The sequence below is a fragment of the Pagrus pagrus genome (assembly GCF_965226575.1).
Source record: "Pagrus pagrus genome assembly, chromosome: 13".
Taxonomy (NCBI): domain Eukaryota; kingdom Metazoa; phylum Chordata; class Actinopteri; order Spariformes; family Sparidae; genus Pagrus; species Pagrus pagrus.
In genome coordinates, this window is record NC_140197.1 from 12,172,313 (window position 1) to 12,195,303 (window position 22,991).

Sequence of the window (22,991 nt, forward strand, 5' to 3'; positions counted from 1 at the left end):
TGATTTCTGTTCTGCTCTTCTGGGGCTCCACAGTGATTGTTTTCTGAATGGCCTGTCTTCTCCGGGACAGTCGGCGTGGGCATCAAAACTTGATGTACCACTCTGGTGTTTGGGGCAGCGATGTCTGAGGCGTGATCTCACGCGCCGACTGTGTAATTAAGGGTGTGAGTCACAGTTTCCATCTAGCTGCGTGACTTTCATTGCAGTTTCAGGTGTAAGTCTCAGCATGTCAGAGCGTGATTGTGAGGGATAGTTTTCATTCATTACAATGTGATGCTTAGCATAAACAGACAACAACAGACAAAAGAAAACCACAGCTGCACTGAGGAAGAAATACGTCCACCATGATGAACTTTTAGCCTCATGAAAACATCTCATATCCTTAAAACATGGCTGTTCAACCAGTTTTTGTATCAGTTCATGAGCAGCTCTCATTTACAAGAAGGTATTAGGAAGTATTCAGAAAGATAAACCTCAGCACTGTCATTGATGCATTCATTTTTCACATTTATCTGAGAAGTTACCACAGTGACCTGATTCACCCCTCCATTTTGGATTCATTTTGTTAATTCGACCTGTTTGTTTGCTCCTGCATGGTTGTGATTGTGCGTCAGCGTTGTCCTTTCGTCCAGTTTACTGTTTTCAGGGACTGAGCGGCTGCTTCTCCTGTCAGCAGAGGCCTCTCAGCACAGGCTGAGGTCCAACACACTGTGTACTGGCCTTTGGTTTACACAAGCCACAGCCTCCAAATAAACATGATAGACCGAGAGACAGAGGCGGGGTTTGTGAAACAGAAAGCAAGGCTGCATATCCTTGTAGAAAACAGATCAGGATAGTAAGATGAACAGAAGTCCAAGGAATATAAGGGACCTTTTCTTTTATGATTGAATAAACTGAATAAACAAACTGACCTTAAAGGACAACACAATTTCACACTGTTTTACTTTGTTTATATGTGGCGGACCCTGCCACCTTTCTAGCTTTAAACAGTCTTCTGGGACCTTATTTTCCTCTGAGAACAGCTTGTTTATTCACTTATGAAAAACATTTATATTTCTGAGTTTGTGTTATCACCTCATTATTATTGTAAATATTAAAATTCTGAGTTTGAATTTCTTCTCCAAAACTACATAGTGGCCCTTAAAAATCTGAAAAATAAATGAATTAAAAGGCCTGAATTTATCATAAAAACACAAATGCTAGATGTGATATGTTCAACATATTAAACCCGTTTTTCACTCACAATATGTCAGTCTTCATGCTTTAAAAATGTCTGAATGTTTGCATTCATGCTAAACCACATTTGTACATGCTTGCGTTGAGTTGTACCTACAGTGTACTGGGAACGCTGTTATTTACCTGTGCAAATATGCCTGCCGGGCCACTGTCATTGATATTTTGAATCATATCTCCGAACACAGCCACGGGTGAATGTGTAACACGTTTTGTTTGAAGAATGGAAACTTGTTTGGATGTCTGTGTGTTTGCATAATGTGTCTGTGCTGTCTCACACAGCTGCTGCACAGTGCCACAAAGGGCCTCTGCTGGCCACTGTTGTTGTTGGATAATATTTAATTTTCCATCCAGATTGAGTGTGTGTGTGTGGGTGTGTGTGTGTGTTGTTTGAAGAGAGGCATGAGTGGATCTGCAAAATGAAATTTAGTGACAGAGAGAGAGGATGACATTATTCTTCCTTTTTTATTAGGGGGGAGATAAATGTACTCCAGAGCACAGAGCAGAAGAGAGCCATTTCTTTTTAAGATTTATTTATCTATTGTAACATACAGCATGTGTGGAGCTAGTCTTAACTACTTTATATTAGTACAGTGTTCCCAACTAAGGGGTCAGGACACCTCTATACCCACAGTAAAATAGACATACAGCTAAGAACAAGGACAACTAAAAACTTATGTCAAAATGTTTGTTGAAAATGTTCAAAAACTAACAGAAATGATCCACGGAATATGATAAATAGCAATTTTGATATTATGGTGTCTACGTATTGTGTTGAAATTAGCACGCTAACCCAGCTAGCTCTGGCCCATCTTGGTCCAAAGCTCCTGCGCTAGGGCTGCATATAACACTCCCCTGGTCCCCGAGCTCGCTAGCTGCATGGCTAACTGAGCTAAATAGCTAAGGCTGCTATATTCAGCAGCAGGTAACGGTTACTCTGGTGATATGCTGCTATTGTATTAAGTATGAAATTAAAAGGTGGCCAATGCTTACATACTGCACCTTTAACGAATAAAGATAAAGAATGGGTGTGACTGTAATGTACACAAAAAAATACATGCGTAAATGTGACCAACAACATAAATAAATAAATAAATACACAAGTTGTAAACAATAAGAATAGTGCCAAGAAATGGGTTAAATATTGAATGAATATGTACATGGAGTGGATGAATTATGTACAGCAGCCTGTATTCATGCATGTATACATGTCTATATACATTATGTACAGCATGCAGGATTTGTATTGACAATGACAGTGCAAGAAAACATGCACATGTTAATAACTGTATTTAACCGTCAATATGTTATCTCTAAATGATAATCTGTACCACTGTAGTGAGTGTTAGAGGTTCATTCACACAGAAGGACTCATTTAAAGGGGCACTATGTAGTTTTGAGGAAGAAAAATCCTCACTTATTGATTTTCATGACTAAATAAATTGAATAAACAAGCAACATTTCATACTGTTTTACTTTGTTTATGTTAGCAGGACCCTTCTGAGTGGCTACCTCTATAGCCACTCAGTGTTCTAGGGACCTTATTCCCCTACTGATGTCCCGGTCCAAAGCTCCTGTGCTAGCGTTGCAAACACGAACACTCCACTGGACTCTGAGCTCCTAGTTCGAAAAACTAGCTGCAGGGCTAACTGAGCTAACTAGCTAATAGCAGCTACAGTTAGCAGAAGTGACACGTTACCCCCTGTTTGTTTTGAGTATGAATTTGACAGTCTGAGTTTTCTTTTTTTTCTTCCCCAAAACTACACAGTGCACTTTTAAGTGTTCATCTGAGTGATGGCCTGTGGGAGGAAAGCTGCTCTTGTGTCTGGTTGTGTTGGCGCACAGTGTTCTTTAGCGTCTACCAGAGAGGAGATGTAAGTGTTTGTTTACTGCAGTTTTCCCGACTCTGGAGGTAAATTTAGTCCTGAATGGAGCGCAGGTTAGCACTTAAGATATTCTCTGTCCTGTCTGTGTCATACACAATCATACACTGTAACATAATTAGTTTGATTCTGCGTTCAACCCGTCCTAAGCACAAGAAGCAGTGGGCAGCCAGACTGGGAAGGAACTTCTTTGTTAAACCACATGTTTTTTGATGGTGAGGGGATGTGTTGGTTTCCTGGTGAAAACATACAAACACAAGGAGAACGGGATGTAGAGAACCTGCACTCCTCACTTCACAGAAAACCCCACCCACAAAAAACTCCCCTCTGGGATCAGCTTCTCCTGAAATCTCCACAGATTCGAGTGTATTCAGCTCAAGGTTGTTTTGACTGCACCAGAGGACCAGCTGCTAGACCTCCCACCTGTGTGCAGCCTCATTACTCATCATGAGGCTGATAAGTAGGCAAATATAAAAAGGGAACTATGTAGTTCTGGAGAAGAAATTCAAACTCAGAATTTTAATATTTACAATATTAATGAGGTAATAATGCAAACTCGGAAATATTAATCTTTGGCATAAGTGAATAAACAAGCTGTTCTCAGAGGAAAATAAGGTCCCGAACACAGTTTGAAGCTCGAAAGGTGGCAGGGTCCGCCACATATAAACACATATTGTCCTTTAAGGTAATGTAACATCCAAATAATAAGACAGAAACTTTTTATCTGGTGTCTGCTCCACATTTTCTGAGGGGTAAGGCGGCTGAGCTTGCTGAAACTGGACCTCCAAAATCCTGGTTACGGCCGTGTGCCAGATGGTAACTGCCCACCTTCCACAAACAAACTCTTGTTCCATTCTCGTTTATATTGGCTGTTTTATCTCAACGCTGGACGACTAGAACTTCCCCTTTTTCTACCACCTTTGTGTCCCTTACGTTTCTGTATCTTCCAGCAACATTTGAAATGTCACACAGCCCAGTTGTAAGTGTAAACTGAGGCTGCTGGAGAAAGTGTGGCTGTGTTGTGAGGAGGAGGGTGGTGCTGGGGGGGTGGGGGTGGGGGTGGGGGTGCTGCGCTGTGTTTGCTGCCGTGTTATCATCAGCCAGAGGAAAGGGGAGGGGAGGAGAGGAGGGGTTACAAACCCAGTCCCGCGGAACATCCTGCGAACACATCTGAACTCAACTCCGTGCAGCCTGCCCTCTCTCTCTCTCTCTCTCTCTCTCTCTCTCTCTCTCTCTCACTCTCACACCGCCTCGTGCTCACGCCGGGATGGCTCGCTGTTTGACCTCGCGACACTTCGGATAAAAAGTCGTCCAGTTGGCTCGCTCGTTGCGGTTCTTGGCTCTGCGGGTCTCTGCCCCTGTCGGACTCGTGTGTTCATGTTGGGGCGCGCGGCGGTGGGACATCCGGAATGGGGAATCCGTAGGAGGAGAAGACGCTCGCGGGCGTGCTGTTGGTAAATAGAGCGCGAGCGCACCGACGCCCGCGCGCGCACACTCACACGCACAGAGACCCCTACGCACGAGATGGACTTTAAGAAGACAAAATTTGGAAGGTAATTGGTGTTTTGTCAGGGAAGTTTCGTGCTGATAGGTGGCACCGTGTTTTTCGTGTGTGTGTGTGACACATCCTGTGCATCCATGCGCACTGACGCGCTGGCACAGGAACAATCAGAGGGGTGTTATAGATTAGTTTGAGTGTTGAGTGTGTTTGTGTTTTGTGTGTCAGAGAGAGAGAACGAGGGAGATGGAACAAGCTGGGACACCATGACTTTTATCATTAAGCAAACAGACCAAAAGAGCTGAAAAGTGCGCTTGTTAAAGAGGCACTATGTGGATTTGGAGAAGAAATTCAAACTCAGAATATTAATATTTATGATATTAATGAGGTAATGATACAGACTCAGATATATTTATCTTTTCCATAACTGAATAAACAAGCTGTTCTCAGAGGAAAATAAGGTCCCCAAACACTGTTTAAAGCTAGAAGGGTGGCAGGGTCCGCCACATATAAACAAAGTGAAACAGTATGAAACTGTGTTGTTCTTTAAGGTCAGTTTGCTTATTAAGTTTGTTAAGGCATAAGAATATCAGTCAATCAAGATCTGACTCTTCTGTCCCAAAACTACATACTGCACCTTTAACAATTTAATTTCAGTTTTACTTTTAGAATCACTTCTTATTTCCCTGCATCCATCTCTCTGCTGTCCAGGTGACTTGTTGGCTTCAATTGTGTTCATTTATTTGTATCATGTTCTGCCGGATGTCTTTGGATACGGCATCAAACACACACGTTGAATTCTGCTTATGTGCATTCACCACGTAGTAGGCCTGTATGTGCATGTCTTCCAGTGTTTGTGTGTGTGTGTGTGTGTGTGTGTGTGTGTGTGTGTCTGTGTGTGATGGGAGATGGCGATAATCGTGAGAACCGGAGTTTGAGTCCCAGAGGAGATGAACTTGATCTTCGCTGTAAAAGGAATAGGCCTGGAGTTACAGAGAGCGTATACAAACACACACACACACACGCACACACACACATTCCTATAGTGTACACAGTAGCGTACCCATGATCCAAAGGTTCTGATCCTCTTGGACGTAATCGATCCTATTAATGTATGGAATGTGCTGTAATGGGCTTTTGTAACTTAACACTCGCTTTGTGAGGCTAAAGCATGCCACACACACACACACACACACACACACACACACACACACACACACACACACACACACACACACAAACATACATGGAACTGTATGACACACACAAAACAAAAAACACAAAGTGTGTGGAAAGACGAGAGAGAAGAGAAAGAACAGTGTGGCGATGAGAACAACAATGCTCTCTCTTATCAGAGCCTGTGAATCCCTATCCCTTCCTTTCACTTCATTACACACACAAACACGCACACACACACACACACACACACACACACACACACACACACACACACACACACACACACACAGTTCTGTCATAACTGATTAGAGGACTTCAGACTGGTCCTTTCAGGTCCATTGATAGCCCTACAATACCACAACAGGAAGATACAGTTCTCTTGTTGCGCACTTGGCACGGCCTGCAGGGAAAAACAATAGGGATGTCGGCGTTGCAGTGATCTAATGTCACTTAATGTTTTCTCTCTGTGGATTGCACCTTGAGAAAGACGGAGCATGTGACACAAGACTTGATTTATTGGCGTTTGTAATAGGACTCATGCAGACATTCACATGTGAGCAGAACTTTAATGAACGTGCTAATGAGTCTGTGTTATGATTATACGCTGACAGGATTGTGAAACTGAAGGGAACGACTCCTGAGCTCCTGATATTCTGCCGCGTTAGTGTTAGTAAGCAAGAAAAGAGATATGGAAAAAATGTGGTCGGTGTGTGTGAGGGACAGATGTTTTCATGTGCATCAGCGAGCCCTGATGCCTTCTACTATCAACTTAGACCTACAACAGGAAAACACACTGACGTTCTTGTTATGAGGGCTCTGGTGGTGAGTGCAAACAAACAGGCGTGCACACACACACACACACACACACACACACACACACACACACACACACACACACACACACACACACACACACACACACACACAGCCCTATCCTGGTTTAAGTCCTCACCCTAAAGTTTAATGATTTACATAATGGGGACTTGCGTTTTGTCCCCATAAGGACATGCGGTCCCCACATTGTGACTATGTTAAAAGGTTTATGTTGTTTCCCCCCAAACACACACACACACACACACACACACACACACACACACACACACACACACACACACACACACACACACACACACACAACACAAGCTGAAATGTTGAACCAGATGACCCATGAATGTTACTTGCTTGAGTCTCTTCATTCCACCAAACCACAGTCACACATTACAGCTTTTCAAAAGATGGCGATCACAAAGGAAAATGAGCTTGTAAGGCCAGGAAAACTTCATGGCACAACTCCAGCACCATTAAATAAAGTTTTGGAATAATTTTAAATACAGATATTTAACAGACTTTCTGAATTCAGGATGCCTTTTATCACATCTCAGCTGGGTTTCCTTCCTCTCACAAACTAAGATTATCTTGTGATCTCAGCTAGTGGTTTAACTTGTTTCCAATTACTTTCAATGGACTCGTATCATTAGTCACTTTTTAAATCAAATTTCAGAAGCTTGAAAGGTTTGGACACTGAAACGTACTTTTTGATTTGCTGCCAGATTTTGTTATGCAAGACTTTTACAATGTTACATCAGTTAAGCTTAGTTTATTTATTCGACATAACAGTAACACTGGTCCCGCCACACTCAACCATGCACAAACCCCAGAAGTGTTTATAGCAAAATGCAAATTTAAAACACCTGTCCAAAAGAGGCTTTTTAAAACACAAAGCTAGAAGGAAGAAAAGAAAAAAACACAAAGAGGAATAAAATACAGTTGCACAAGTACAAAAATACAAAGCGATATAAGTTCACTGGAGTGTTTCGGTTATCAGGTGTAGGCCTGCCATGCTAAGTATGTTATTGACTTACATACATCATATCTTATCAACGTACCCATGTATGTGTATGACCTCAGTCATTTTTGCTGACCTCTATATTGCAAGGGTGTACTTAAATTAGTATTGTATTATGTGAATTATCGTTTATCGGGACAATATTTCATCCGACGCAAAGTAGTTACTCTGATTCTCTGTCTCCTGATTGCTCTCTTCACCGTGCAGCATTAATAGACTGTTACAACAAACAGCTATGGGATTTTTGTGTGTGCGTGAATGCGTGTTGGGAATGAGGCGTGATGCTGGTGTGTGTGCGTGTGATGATGAGCCGTTGGCCTAAATGTGTAATCAAATTGCACAGCTGACCGACACGGACACACCTGTGGCCCCCTCATGTGAAGCTACATTCAAATTAGTGAGTGTGTGTTTGTGTGTGTGTGTGCATCTTGATGTATAAAATGTGGTTTCGTAACATCTCCAGATGTGTTTTTTCCCTGTAAGCTGGGATTGAGAGATTTACTGCTGATTAAATAGTCACAACACACACATGCACAAAACACACACACACACACACACACACACAGACACACACATATGCACACTGGCACGAACAGTAACGATGAGGCACACTGAAATTCAGACAACGTGATGTGGATTAAAGACCTGTAAATCCTCCAAGAATGAACATCTTACGCACACACACACACACACACACACACACACACTGGCCTTCATGTACCGAGCACACAGTAACTTTATTATTACCTAATAAAGCAGTACCTTGTTTTGGCTCGTTTTCATTCACTACCTGAACGCACCGCTCTGTCTCTGGCCCTTTTCCCTCTGTGCCTCCCCCTCTCTCCCCCCTCGCCTCACCTCTCTCTCAGGTTCATGAACTGCAGGGTGCCAGCCAGTAAGAGATACCAGCCCACTGAATATGAACACGCTGCAAACTGTGCCACGCATGGGGTGAGCCAAACAAATACAAACAGACGGAAACACACTTTCAAAGTAAAAGCTCTCTTTTCTTGTTCACTCCTGCAGTTTATATTTTGCTTTACTCTCTCTCGTCTCAGACTGCCCCCCTAGTTTCTGCGTGTAGTGAGTCTGTCTGTTCAGAGAGGGCTCTGAAAAGATGGAGAGGATTGCGAGGAATGAAACGGGGAGGATTTTTTGGCCGCGCCACAGAGGCAGTGGGCTATAATCTGTGATTTGGCCTGTAGCTTTCTCTAATCTGCTGTAATCCCTGTGGGTTTCCGCCTCTGAGAGAGCAAGACAGACAGCGAATGAGACAGACAGTGACAGATGAAAGAAAACTGAGGAAACACGACAATAATGACTGTAAAGCCGCAAACGGGCTGAGTGAAATCTCTTCATGATACTACTGTCCATTTTTTGATTCATTAACTCTGTCGGCTCAGGTGCATCCGCTAGACATCAACCAACGTCCTTAACTTTTGTTAGAGGCAGTAGTTAGATGAGAAGATTGATACCACTCTTGTGTGTGTAAAGTAGGCTAAAGATGAAGCTATAGTCAGGTTAGCTTAGCATAAAGGATGGGAATAAGGGGAAACATCCTGGTTTAGAGCTGCAGCTATTATTAATCAATTAGTTGACTGACATAAATATAATTTCCATATTATTGGATGACTGAATCGTTTCTCGTCATTTGAAATAAGAAAACATGCAAAACAATTCTCTGGTTACAGTTTCTAAAATGCAAATATTTTCTGGTTTCTTAAAGGGTAACTCTGGCAGTTTCACACATTACAGTGTGTTAACAGGTCTTGGGGAGAGCTTCTGCACATGTGAAAACAGAAGTGTAACGCCTTCTGTGGCTCCAGACCAACAATGTAAAATGCAGGTAGTGTCAATAAAAAATAACGTGACACTTTGGTTTTGTGTCTTTCTGATCCTTTCCAGCTGTGGATCCTCCCAAGTCTGTTGGGCGGGTCAGTGCTCTACTTCCTGTCTGTTGACCAATGGCATCGTGTGGCTGCCTGGCTCTATGGGAGCGGTCTCACCGGGCTGTTCGTCACCTCAACACTCTTCCACACCGCTGCCTGGAAAATCAGCCACCTCAGGTGTGTATGTATGTGTGTGTATTTGTGTGTGTAGCAGAAAACGCTGGTAGGTATTTGGCAGATGTGCATTTGTGTGTTTATGTGCTGCTCTAGTAGACATTGACATCACACTCAGACATACAGTTTGTTAATTATGACACAGCCAGAAGGCCAAAGACCAAACAACAGATGTGGCGTGGAAATGAAAATATTTCACATCATCTCCAACTCACACCCTTTAAAAAACATTCAATCACATATTAACAGTCAAACACACTCTAACGAACAAAATCTTTAAGGTTTTGTCAGCTTTTATTGTCATACCCTGCACAAAATACGTAGTGGAAATGTTTACCATAAAAAGAAAGCCGTGTTCTTCAATTGTGCAGTGTTCTCAATGAGTTGTCTATGGAGGACTGAGACTGCCAAACTCAGACATTAATAAATAAAGAAATAAATGCGTCAATAAATAGATAAATAAATAAAAATAGCATTAAATGCACCAATAATAATAAATGTTGCCATTAATTATTTTTTAAATTTTTTTTTAATGTTACAATCAAATGTAACATAAATTGATACATCTGTTTTAATTTGCTTGTGTATTAATTCCCAAATTACTTAACTTTCCAATGTAATTTTTTTTTTTCAAAATTAGTTAAGGATATTGGGATGGGTGCATATATGCAAGTGCATGGATATGCAATAAAAGTCAAATTAAATGTGTAGCGACTAACTATCTTATTTTTTTTTTTTAAAAAACAAGGCGTTTACGGCTGGTTAGCATGCCAGCATGAGTAGATGTCTCTGCATCATCATCTTTGGGTTAGTACGGAAGCGTATTGCATTCACTTGAGTAATTTTTTTTTTTTGGTTTGTTTTTCGGAGTAATTATTTCTGTTTTTCTGAGTAATTTATTTCTTTGGTCTGTTTTTCTGAGTAATTTTTTTGGTCTGTTTTTCTGAGTAATTTATTTTTTGGTCTGTTTTTCAGGGTAATTTTTTTTTCTTCTGTTTTTCAGAGACATTTTTTTCTGATTTTCTGAATAATTTTTTTTCTGAGTTTAGAGAGCATTTGAAACAAAAGACGCATTCATTCCGTTATTGAAAGCTCGATAATGGAAACAAACATGACCAACTTGTTTAGTTTAATCAAATTTTACTTTGATCTGGGTTTAAGACACTGGGAGATAGTCCTTTCTTTAAGTCATATAGATGGTATTACCATTAGTTGGTCAACTTTACGCAGGCACCTGAGGACTTTGCGGTTGTTCAGATGGAAAGCCCATTCAGATCTGCTAGACATAGCAATGTTTCCCCAGAATCAGTTGGACAGATATGGCATGCTCCACGGATACAAGATGATGCATTTGAAATGCATTCAGGCTGGCTAGGTTGAAGATGGGGCATGTGTGTGCAGGAGTCACTATAGGTCAATGGGAGTCACATGCAGGTTGGAGGTTGGAGTTCGAAGTATCGCGATAATTCAGAAAAAAAATTTCTCCGAAAAACAAAAAAAGATTACTCTGAAAAACAGGAAAATAATTAGTCATAAAAACAGAAAAAAGACAAACCAAAAAAAAAAATTACTCAGAAAAACAGAAATAATAACTCCGAAAAACAGACAAAAAAATAAATTACTCAGAAAAACAGACCAAAGAAATAAATTACTCAGAAAAACAAAATTACTCAAGTGAATGCAATACGCTTCCGTAGGTTAGGGTTAACCTTGTTGTTTCTTTAAATTATGTGAATAACATTAGTCAATCATTTAAATATTTAAACTAAAATCACGGCCATATCTCACAAATTGCTCCTTTAATGTGGCGAACAGATTTCAACTCTTCTTCCAGCTCTGACACTCTGACGCTCCTCTGAGAGCAGTATAAAGGAAAAATGTGCCACCCTGCCATATACTGAAACAATCTTCAGTACTAGATAAAGGCTGTCACGATGAAATGAGCTCTTATTTTCCTTCTGTTTGTCGCTGTGCAGGAAGGTGGAGCAGCGTTTCCACATGTGTGACAGAATGGCCATTTACTTCTTCATAGCTGCCTCCTACTCTCCCTGGTGGGTCAGTCAATAAATTACATGCAGTTTGGTGGAACATATAGCTGCTTTACACGCTCAGACATACTGATCTGTTTCCTCAGGCTGATGCTGAGGGAGCTGGGTCCCTGGTCGTGCCACATGCGCTGGCTGATATGGGTCATGGCCTGCGTGGGATCCATGTATGTCTTCCTTTTCCATGAGAGGTAACAGTCTCTCTTTTTGTCATTGTTCTGCTCCGTGCCCTGGTTTGACACAATCGACCTGAAACTAAACTCCTGTCCTCAAGTGTTTACAGCACACACCGGCACACTGTTTGAAGCAGAAACAATCACGTAAAAATTTGGAGATATTATCTTTTCACGACCCAGTTTTCTACCTGCAGGTACAAGCTGGTGGAGCTGTTGGGGTATGTGGCCATGGGGGCTGTTCCTGCTTTGGTCATCCTGTCTATGGTAAGAACAAACCACAAAGGCTTAAGTGTTGTCTCTTTCTGCTTCTGAGAAACAAAAAGGTTTTCTGTAAACCCCTCTTCCGCTGCAACAGACTTCCTGCCATTGTGTGGGAATCGGACAGTCGGTATTTAAAGAAAAAAAACGGTGGTTTTGTTTGTATGAACCCATTACCTACAAAGATCTAGTCACCAAAACATAACTGCAGAGTATTTTTCAATGTGTATGTTTTTAGACTGACTTCCTCTCCTTTTCCTGGACTCAGTGGTTTCCATTCAAGTATGCTTTAAAATTAAACTTGCAGACATGAAACTTTTTTGAGACACCGTACCGCACACTGTCTTTGTTTCTTAGATATGCTATGTGTTTGAGCTGTGTATTCTTTAACAACTGTTCATGCATTTCTCCAGGTGGAGCGTGCAGGTGTGTGTGAACTTGCAGTGGGAGGTGTCTTCTATGTGGTGGGCGTGGTCTTCTTTAAGAGCGATGGCCTCGTCCCCTTCGCCCACGCCATCTGGCATCTCTTCGTGGCAGCAGGAGCGTGCATTCATTATTACGCCATCTGGAGGTATCTGTACTTACCTGGGACACTGCTGCACACGTCCAGGTGACTAGCCGCTGTCACCAGGACTGACTGAGAAAAGTGTGTTTAAGTCACGAAACCACTGTGTTCTGACTGCAACTAACCTGAGTCATGAGGCTACATGGAGAGATGGTGCTTGAAATTCTCCTTGAGGGGCCAAAACCCTGGGACCAAACGCTCTCGTTTTCAGATGAATTTGTTTGAGCTCATGGGAGATGTTCGAACAAACAGGACAACACTTAATGTGCCAGGAAGTTTAATGACCAATCCGTCATAGTGAGATAAATGAATAGTTCGACATTTTGCCGAGAGGTAGATGAGAAGATTGCTACCACTCTCGTGTGTGCAAGCTAAACATGCGGCTGCAGCTAGCAGTCAGTTAGCTTAGCACAAAGACTGGAAAAAGGGGGAAACAGCTAGCTTGGTTCCTTCTAAACGTAACAAAATCCACCAATCAACACCTCTAAAGCTCACTAGTTAGATTAGATTTAACTTTACTGTCATTGCACAGAGTTTAAGGACTATGACAGTAAAATGCCGTTTATGTAGCTCATTTGTTGTTTGTGCAAAAATCAAAGAGTAAAGATGATAAGTTGCCGTTTTGCGTGAGGTTTAATACGGGGGACTATTTCTTAGCCCGGAGCAATGACTTCCTGGAGTCTTGTCATTCCTGTGAGCAGTGTTGTAGTGTAGTACCCAAAAGTTAAACTTGAGTAAAAGTAAAAATGACGTGTTAAAATATTACTTTGATAAAGTGAAAGTCGCCCATGTGAATAGTGCTTCAGTAAAAGTCTTAAAGTATCTGATATTACATGTACTTAAGTATCAAAAGTAGGTAATTTACACATTTATTTACATGTATGTAAATATTGTATAAAGTAGCAGAAAATGGAAATACTCAAGTAACTTGAGCACTTGAGTAAATGTACTTAGTTACACTCCATCACTGACTGTGAGGTTGTCGGGCAACCAGCAGGGTCTCCAGGACGTCACTACTCCTATGCTAAGCTAAGCTAAGCGGCTGCCGGTGGTCGCTTATTAATTACAGTACAGATACAACAGTGGTAACAACTTTCTCATCTAACCCTCTGCAACAAAGAACATTAGCATATAATAATTGAACTATTCGTTTAATCACTCATCTCTGTAACTGGACTGACAGAATGGAGTCTGTGACGACACCTCCTAAACTATCCTGGGCTTGTAAACTCCACTGTTTCATATTCCAACCATAAGTGATGTGCCAAATGTCACCACGCAGGCATTCCTTCATATTGGTGCTAACAGCGAAGTTCAAGTGTCACAATTACTTTTATTTTATTGCAGTTTTGTCCATTTTTGCACAGCGGCCAAACGTGAAAATATAACGTTGGCACGATAACCGACAAACGTTTCAGGCAAAGAAAGTTCATGTTCACAACTTTTCTTTGTTGGATGTCACAAGAGTCTCCTGAGTGTGCTGCTGCTGGTGTCAGGAACAAACAGCCTAGGTTGACTTTGACTGCAGTAAGCCATCAGCAGACAAACTTAAGAGGTCACCATGTATCACCATGTATTAGCTGGGTGACACATGAATTTAAAGTCAGTCAGAAGACAGACTTCAATTTAATCTTTAGCTGTAACCTGCTGAGGGTAATGGGCCTCAGCAGAACTGATCTAGTTGTGATTCTGTTGTGATCTACAGTGTAGTCGTCATAAATCAGATAACATAAGATTACAATTGAGCGAGTGTCTCACTAACCGTATTTTGGGTCAAATGTTAAATTCACAAAGAATGTCGAGGCCATTTGCAGTGATTTTCTCGTTTAGAGGACCGTGATCGCCAGTTGTTTTGTTTAAATGCTGCACTCTTAACCTCGAGCACTTTTCTATCAGCAGCAGTGACGTAGAATTTCCTACAATCCTCTAAATATGAGAGAATGTACACGTAATTGTTCTACGTGTAGATTAAACATGACAATATTTGTACTTTTTTCAATAACACCTGCAGGTTTTCTTGAACCTCTTGTACATTTAAGTTTGTTTTTTTAATCAGAGGATCTATTTTCAGAAACAGCACTTACTCAGGAAAGCGTTTCCTTCTTTCTATTTTTGAATCAGATGATCTATTTTGTAAAAATTTTATTTTCACTGTATTAAAGAAGAAACACTATATTAAACTGAGAGTGATCTGTGTGTTTTGTGGACGCCAAAAATGCTTCATCACATCAACTTTCAATGAAATAATGTCATTTATTAACAAAAATAAGGTGCAAAAGATCAAACAAGAATCATTAAGATTGTTTTTTTCTCTTTACACTGCTGTATTCCAAGTGCGTTGTGTCCGTGTGTGTGTGTGTGTGTGTCACTGTGAGTGTGTGAGGCTGGTGAGGGCCCGCAGTCGCAGTGGCATGGCCACGTTGATGTCTCGGTGCCACTGGGGTGTGGTAACATGTGGAGGTGGGGTCAGGACGCTCTGGGCCACACCGGGGGCCTTCAGCAGCGACCACAACTCCTCCCCTCGTGTTACTATGGCAACGAGGTCCTCTTCATCGGAGCACCAGGCGACTGACCCGCTTCTGGTGACGGTTCTCAGCTTGGAGAGGAACAGAGACACCCTGAAACAGATATAAACACACAATGGCATTACACTACATGACATATGAAAAAATAAATGGTGCTTTAAAAGTGTGTGCTGCTGTCAGTCACCTGGGTATGAGGTCATGGGATCGTGACGCCAGCTTAGCCAGAGCGCTCATCAGAGTGGTGACGACTCTGGGGTTGGGGCAAACAGCTCCAGGTGTCGGGGCGGATGAGGTGATCTCAAACAGCACCGCCTCCAGCGACTCAAAACAGGAAGTGATGAGGCTCACAGAGCAGCGAGAGTCACATGACACAGACAGGTACTCTCCCAGCACCCACACCTGACCGGCAAACAAGCTGAATGTTATTTTGGTGTCAGGTTTTGGCACATTTTACTGCTGAGCGTGATATTTTACAATATTTCAATGCATGGGAAAAAATGCTGAGATTGGAGAAATGAGACGCTGTGAGTTTTGTACAGGATCCAAAATACACAGAAAATAATAAATGATCATCCTTGAATCAACACCATCCCGCTCTCTGCCGTCACAGCTTCATTACCACGTGCGTGTAGACTTCCTCTTTGCTGTAGACGTTGGCTGTGGCCCCGGCGAACTCCAGCAGCTCGTGAGACTGGTCCACCACCAGGGAGGGGTGGAGCTTGCACAACCTGAGCAGGTGGCAGCTGAACACTCTGCAGAGACAGTGAGAGGGGTGGAACCAGTGAGGAGCTGAGGGTGAAGACATGCAGCAGAGTAACACTTCAGGTCCTCTTCATGTGCTCACCTGTGTATCTCTCTGAGGTATTTAGGTATTTTGAGGAGGAGGCTGCTTCTCTCCAGCATCACCAGGATCAAGTGGGCTAAAAGCTTCTCGTCAGCGACCTATAGAACCGGAGCACACATTATATTGCTTTTATTACCTGAAACTACACATTTTGATGTGCAGTAGTTACAGTCACAAATTAATATTAAATCTCTTCACCTTGATGACTGTGTTGAAAAATATGTGCAGCAGCACAGGGACGGTCTGGGCGCACTGAACAACTCTCGGCCAATCAGCAGCCTCCGCTAGCAGCTCATGGAGCGTGCTCAGTCGGTCAATTGTGTCACCTGTGGAAAGAAAAGTAAAAACTGTTGTTTGCAAATTGCTGTTTCTAGATAAACTGCACTACAGGAACTTCTAAAGTCTCAATGGTTGGAAGAGTCTTTAGTTTTTTAGAGTCAATTTAGTTTAATATAAGTTTTACAAAGTTAAAATAACAATCGGCCAAAATCTAAACGTTCTAAAACGGTTTAGTCTTGTTGTGAATCATTGGTCTGAGCTGGGCTTTACTGAAAGTTAGATGAGAAGATAACAAACACCCTCATGTCTTTACAGTAAATATGACACTACAGCCAGGTTAGTGTAGCTTAGCACAAACAGGGCAAAACAGCTATCTTAGCTCTGATCAAAAGGTTAACAACAGTTAAAGAGCCTTAATTGAAACATGATTTTTTTAGTTAATCTGTACAAAAGCTGAAGTGATAAAATTACATTTTTGGGGGGTTTTATGGTGGGTTTATGCGCAAGAAAACAAAAAAGCTAATTTCCCCAAATGTCAAAATATTGTATCGTATATTGTAACTGCGTGACTGTGATTACCTGAGCCTGCCTCCGTCCGAAGCAGGAAGAGGAACAGTCCTCTGAAAGAAGGGTTCCGAAATGCATCAAGAGACAGGAGGCCACGCCCGCCTGGGTCAGCGATGGGCAAACACGCTGACCTACAACACACACACACACACACACTTAAATTATTATCGTCAAATCAGTCTCATTGGCAGTTTAGATATGTTTTAGACAGTTGTGCACCGAGGTCCACCTGAGTTGTAAGACCAGTGTGGCAGAGAGACAGGGCAGGTCGAGCAGAGTGTGGAGGAGCTCCACTGCAGTTCCAGTTGTCACCAGAGAGGGCAGCAGGTCTACAAAGTCATCCACCAGCGCCGGGCTGTCCCACGCCAACAACTACAAACCCGGGCAGAGAGAGAACGCAGACTGCTTGGTATGATGTGAACTCCTCACTCGCTTACAGCAGGTATGTGTAGCAGATACAACAGTCAAAAGGATCTGTGTGGATGCGTTTTTGTCTGCTTTTCACCTTCAGCAGGTTTGGGAAGGAGTGGGTGTACTGTGGGACTCGGAGCTGCAGGCTCTCGAGGTTCAGTCGAAGGAAGCGTAGAAGCTCATGTGCCAGGAAGTGGTCGTTGAAGAGCTCGGCAGGGAATCGGCCAAACACCAGGTTCCACACACTCTCACAATCCACTGCAGCCATCTCGCCTACATAAGTACATACATAACCGTTTAATCTTCAGCGAATCAAGGAGCTGAACTGATTGTGTGCAGATTAGAGAGAGCCGTGAGGTTGAGCACATGTACATGTTGATGTGAATACACACCGTGGTTGAGGTAGAACTGTGCTATGGGAAGCAAGACTCGGGCGAACGACAGGTCTGAGCTGAGCCGACCAAAGAGCCCCTTGATGCACGGGAACGTTCGGAAGACCAGCGAGGTGTCCTCTACACACACGCAGTCCAGGATACACACCGCCTCCACCAGACACTGAGAGAAGAAACAGGACAAATAGCATACAGACCCCAATATATGCTTTTCCCCCTAACATTAGGAAAGTTATCGTGCTAACAAATTATATGCAGGCTCACCGCTTTCTGCAGGTCTGTATCTGTCTTTTTGTGAGCCTCTGAGACAAAAGAGAAAAACACACTTCACTTCTGGTCACACTGACAAAGAGTGAAATATAAAGTACAGATACAAAAGAAAAGACAACCTCTCGCACACATGGGTAATGTAACGCGCACACACTCACTGCGATCGCTCTGCTCGATGAGGCGTTGGCAGTACTGGAAAGCCTTCTCTCTCAGACGCTCCTTCGGGGGCAGCAACCGGCTGGAGGAGGAAGTCGCTGAAACCATAGAAACCACCGACCCGTCCACCTCCGACCGGTCATCTGCAACACGGGAAGGTCAGGAAGGAGAGGTCACGACTCAAAGCCTGCTCAAAAATATGATGATTTATTATAATCAAATTCAGCATAATGCTTCTATGACTGCTTGTTGCTGAATCCGAACACAAAGAAGGTTCTAATGATTGGAAAAGTTTTTGTTTACGAGATCAAAACTAAAACTATTTCAATTTCAGTCACCTGAAGCAACAAAGTTTAACTTTGACTATATAATTTAGTGACAATTTTAATAATATAAACAAAATATTTTTTGCTGTTGTACAAGACAACTCCCCCAGGCACCTTTAAAGTGGAGATGGGTGGATGATTGTTCACTGATCAGCTGGTTTCACTGCTGTGAAGTGCAGTTTTTCAATACAGTTGTGTTGGAGCTTGTGTCAAAAGAAGAAAACCCGTGACCGATGAAGGGTGAAGGTTCGAACTTCACTGGTGCTTCAGAAAGCAGCCACATTCAGTTTGACAGTTTTGAAAGATTTGCAGCTGAACTATATGATCGGCAGATTAGTGCGAAAACACAAGAGGGGAATAATTGAGAAATATGCCGAAGACATAGTCTTAAGTATGAGATCATTTCCAGCTGACACTGTGGAGTCACTGGAGTACCATGAAAAAGAATTAAAAGAATAACAAAACAGAAATAACAGAATATAACGAAATAATTATATGCATTTTCATTTCTTTTACATTGTGTTATTCATTTACTTCTGTATATATTTATTTATACACTTTTAAAATATATATATTTATCTATTTATTTATTTATGGGCTATAAACTACTCTAAGCAACAGGGAGAAGCAAAAACAATAGCAAATAAAATAATGGAGAAAGGAGAGTAAAAAATGACATTAAAATAAATCAATCAATCAAGAAAATTGTAATTTATATGCGAAAATAAATGTATTGTTAAGATATATGTAAATATATACACAAATAAATAAACAACTAAATGTAAAAATAAATGAAAATACTTTTATGTTTTGATATTTGTCTTTCCACATTAATTTCCTAATACTTTTACAGATGTATTCTTTATATGACACTCCTATGACTCCACAGACACCAGGTGATAATGTTATGATAATGTCATTCATAGGCTAATTAATATTGCATCACACTGCGACTAATATGAAATGTAAACATGTTCACAGAGGAAACTGAGCCTAAACTAAACCAATTGGACATTAGTTTACTGATAAATACTGCAGAACAGATTCATTTATTGCTGAACTTCTGGACAAAAACACTACAGATTTAAAAATGCAGTTTTGTGGACTTTTACTGCACAGATGAAAGACGGTAAATTGAAATCAGAGTGTTGTAGTGCTTCGGCCCTAGCTTTTAAACGCTGCTATAAGTTTTAAAAACCACCAGATGTCACTGTGCTGCTGTGCTGAATTCCTGAAGCTTCTTTCTTAAAGCTTTATCCGCCTGTCGCATCTTTCCTGTAACATCAACTTACTGTGAGCTTTAGATGAGAGATTAACAGACAGGTTTAGAGTCAGAGGTCAATCATTGACCAAATCACATCCCATGAGAAAGATGAAAAAAGACAGTTGTTGACAGGTTGTCAGGTCCATGCTTAGAAAAAGCCTCAAGCTGTTCAGTCCAATCACGCAGAGGAAGACTGGAGGGCAACAAGAACCACTGCACACTGATAATTAATAGAAATTACACCTGAAGTCTGCTTACATTGACTCAGTGTCAAGAAGGCAGAATCTGGCTGCTCCATATATTATACCCACACCACAAGCAACATGTTTAGTGGCTCTATGGCAGATGTATGTTTATTATAATACCATCCCGTTCTGACTGTAGCAGCTGTCAGAGCCGCTCACTAATCACAGTGATTCATTCATGTTTACAAACTCTCAAGAGGATTAAAGGAAGATTAAAGGCGCACACACCCCGTGAAAGTGTCATTAGGAAGAAGTCACAGATGAGGATATTCTGGTGAGATCGTTTGTTAGATCGAGTTTGGCTGTGAGTCACGAGCATGACATGTGTGTTAGCCCCGAAGTTAAAGAGAAGATGTAAAGGTTTAGCTTATTCTCGGCATCTCAGAGGCATGCAGGGAGCGTCCACAAACTCACATATCTTACCATAAGAAAAGGAGTGGGAGTGGGAGAGGGAGAGGCTGAGCTGCAGCCTGTTTGCTGGAGATGATGAAAACACAGAGCAGGTCATCTGAGATGGCTGATATGAGCGAATTACAGCCTTCAACGTACGCACATCGAGGCTGATGTTTCTTTTTGTAGATATGACATAAAGTAATGGCTCTCATGGGAAAGCAAAAGGTTGTGGTTTGCAATATAGGTGAGGTCATACCGGTGTCAGCTGTGGTGTTGCAGCTGGAAACAGAGTGGTAGGTGAGAAGCCAGTGGCGAAGCATAGAAAAGGAATAGACGTTCATCCACTGGTCATCGGTGAAACCCTGGCCCACACACAGCACGGTGAAGAAATCCCCTGACACCGTCCCATCCAGCTCTGCTATGGGCACCGGCTGACAGAAAGAACACAGACACAAACGTATTTTAGACATTTTTCTTATTTATTCGGTGTTTTCTGTAATGGAGCCTCATTCAACATATACAATAAATAAATGAGTAACAACGGTAACAAAAGTAGTAACTTGACATGAAAATTAAAGACTGAAAATACAAAAAACTAGTGCACTGTTTACCTGACGTGATCGTGGTCCTGTGAAAAATCCTCCTGAGGAAGCACTGCCTCCCTGAGTGATGCTGGCATAACGCAGCCAATCGACAAGCTTTTTACTCAGGAGGGTCACGTGATCTGTAGCGAGACAGGTGGAGAGAAAGAACTGTGTGGAAACGTCCCCTTTGCATGTTCGCTTGATCGCTGATTAGCAGTCTAGTTTACGTTCTGTTTTAGCTTTGCCACAAGCTTGTCTGTTACCTTCAGTGAGGGACTCTGGGCTGTGTGTGAGGACGGTGTTGAGGATGGGCAGGGTGTGTGTGAGACAGTGAGCTGGCCCCTCCGATTGTCGGCTTTCAAGACTGCGAAGGAGCTGAGCGCAGAGTGACGACAGGTCAGCCCTGGATCCAGCCTGTTGGAGAGTTCAAGTTGGCAAGAGACGGCGATCAAGTCGTGAGTGTAGATATAAGAAAGTAGCAAATCATTACATTTAAGATGAAACCATAATAAAAATAGTTGGCGTTTACTTTTCTTTCAATCAACCCATTGATTAATTGACTAATCGATGCAGCTCAAACAGCCTCTTAGAATCCCACGTACAACTCAGAATAAATATGAATGAAGCCGAACACAACATATGCATCACGGCCCACCTGTGAGAGCAGCAGAGCAGCAGCATGGCTGTTCAGCTGACTGATGTTCTCCTGGTTGTAGTTCAGTTCCTGACCAGAGAGGGGCAGCGTCTCTCTGAGCACAGCTGAGCTCAGCACCTGAAGGTGCTCCACAGGTGATGAGAGGAGGGATACAAGCCTCTTCTGAAGCTCTGGAGGCAACCTACGGTCGATGGCAACAGTGGACAGTGGCAGAGGTGTTATGAATAAAAGGTCAATAGGGAAATAAAAGGAGAACATTGATGAATGGGAAGGTGGAGCTCTTTGTGTTTGTGCATGCTAGCTGAGAGGGCAGGTGATCGCCACAGACAGTGAATGTGACTTTAGAGAAAAGGGAAAGAAAGAGAGGATGACGGAGTGAAACAGGAAGGCTAATTCAGGAGAAAGTTGATCTGAATGAAGACAGGAAGGTGTGAATGAATTATGAGTCTGAAATGTGCAGATTAAACTGAAATGGTGGCTCTTGTGTGCTGTATGGGAGGTTCAGATAGGAGCTCTTACGTCCTGGTGTACTTGGTGGCAGAGAGGATGAGGTGCAGCCTCTGCAGGGAGTCCACAGTCTCATGACCGAGCTCCTTCCCCTGGAGCAGCTTGATGAGTCTGCTGTGAAACTTGTGCAGCTCAGACTCTTGGATCTCCCTGGAAATGACACACAGAGCACCTTGTTTGGTCACTATAACATCCTCTGAGACTTATTGCTTTGACATTGTGACACCTGATTTGTTTGCACAATATTAATTAACTCCACTTTTGATATTTGAGCATTACTTGTTGGTACTTCGGTCTTTTGCCAGAAAATAACTGAAATCTAAAATATTTCCGGTTGCCACTCTCTCGTTCCTCTTTTGTGTGCAATGTTTTTAACTGAAAGTTTATTTTTGACAACTGACAGAGTAAATACGGTAACACTGCAGAAACAGGCGTCATAATGAAATAAATATCTGTTAGCTGTAGTCCTGCCTGTGAACTGTGAGCTGTGGAAACGAAGCTAAATAGACGTAAACATTAAAAGTTTAAGTCACACAGTGACACTTTGACAGGCTAGCTAGCGTTAGCATAGTTAGCATAGCAGAGTACGTGACAGCTGAACAGAAGAGCTGAAGATGGCGGTGAAGTCCTCCTGTCGTGCTTTTCTTACCTCGCTTGTCTTATTAAACTCTCTGAGCCGTGAGAGTACATTTTGAGAGAGAGTCGGGCATCCCTCTGCTGCCTCTGTCTGCAGCGGAAGGTAAACAGTGCGCTCGCTAATTGAGTCCTGACTGGAATCACATGACCATCACGTTGGTTCCGTCTTCACCCTTCACGAGATGGAGCAG

General features: G+C 42.3%; 3 protein-coding genes across 5 annotated transcripts in view; 2 read left to right on the top strand and 1 right to left on the bottom strand.

The window, feature by feature from the left end:
• The first annotated feature begins 4,545 nt into the window (after window positions 1-4,545).
• Window positions 4,546-14,930, top strand: mmd2a (monocyte to macrophage differentiation-associated 2a). The gene is made up of 7 exons (XM_084372399.1): window positions 4,546-4,669; window positions 8,509-8,590; window positions 9,545-9,705; window positions 11,679-11,753; window positions 11,837-11,938; window positions 12,118-12,187; window positions 12,595-14,930. Exons 1-7 carry the CDS (start codon window positions 4,641-4,643, stop codon window positions 12,793-12,795), a joined length of 720 nt encoding a protein of 239 aa, XP_084228525.1. The 5' UTR covers window positions 4,546-4,640; the 3' UTR covers window positions 12,796-14,930.
• A 46-nt stretch (window positions 14,931-14,976) lies between these two features.
• Window positions 14,977-22,942, bottom strand: ap5z1 (adaptor related protein complex 5 subunit zeta 1). 2 transcript variants are annotated; one of them, XM_084372082.1, is made up of 18 exons: window positions 22,814-22,942; window positions 22,177-22,314; window positions 21,658-21,838; window positions 21,266-21,416; window positions 21,030-21,142; window positions 20,675-20,849; window positions 20,449-20,502; window positions 18,193-18,333; window positions 18,029-18,066; window positions 17,765-17,927; window positions 17,467-17,645; window positions 17,191-17,333; window positions 16,974-17,092; window positions 16,314-16,441; window positions 16,116-16,213; window positions 15,891-16,023; window positions 15,456-15,670; window positions 14,977-15,364 (listed from the first exon to the last, which is right to left on the bottom strand). In XM_084372082.1, the coding sequence occupies exons 1-18, from the start codon at window positions 22,852-22,854 to the stop codon at window positions 15,112-15,114; spliced, it is 2,463 nt and encodes an 820-aa protein (XP_084228208.1). In that variant the 5' UTR covers window positions 22,855-22,942; the 3' UTR covers window positions 14,977-15,111. The 2 variants fall into 2 exon arrangements, with proteins under 2 accessions (XP_084228208.1, XP_084228209.1); XM_084372083.1 differs by lacking the exon at window positions 20,449-20,502.
• card11 (caspase recruitment domain family, member 11) overlaps window positions 17,323-22,991 on the top strand; it is a 29,923-nt gene continuing 24,254 nt past the window's right edge. For both annotated transcript variants that reach the window (XM_084372081.1, XM_084372080.1), the window contains exon 1: window positions 17,323-17,403. The gene's annotated coding sequence lies outside the window, so the exon portion shown is untranslated. The remainder of the gene's footprint in view (window positions 17,404-22,991) is intronic.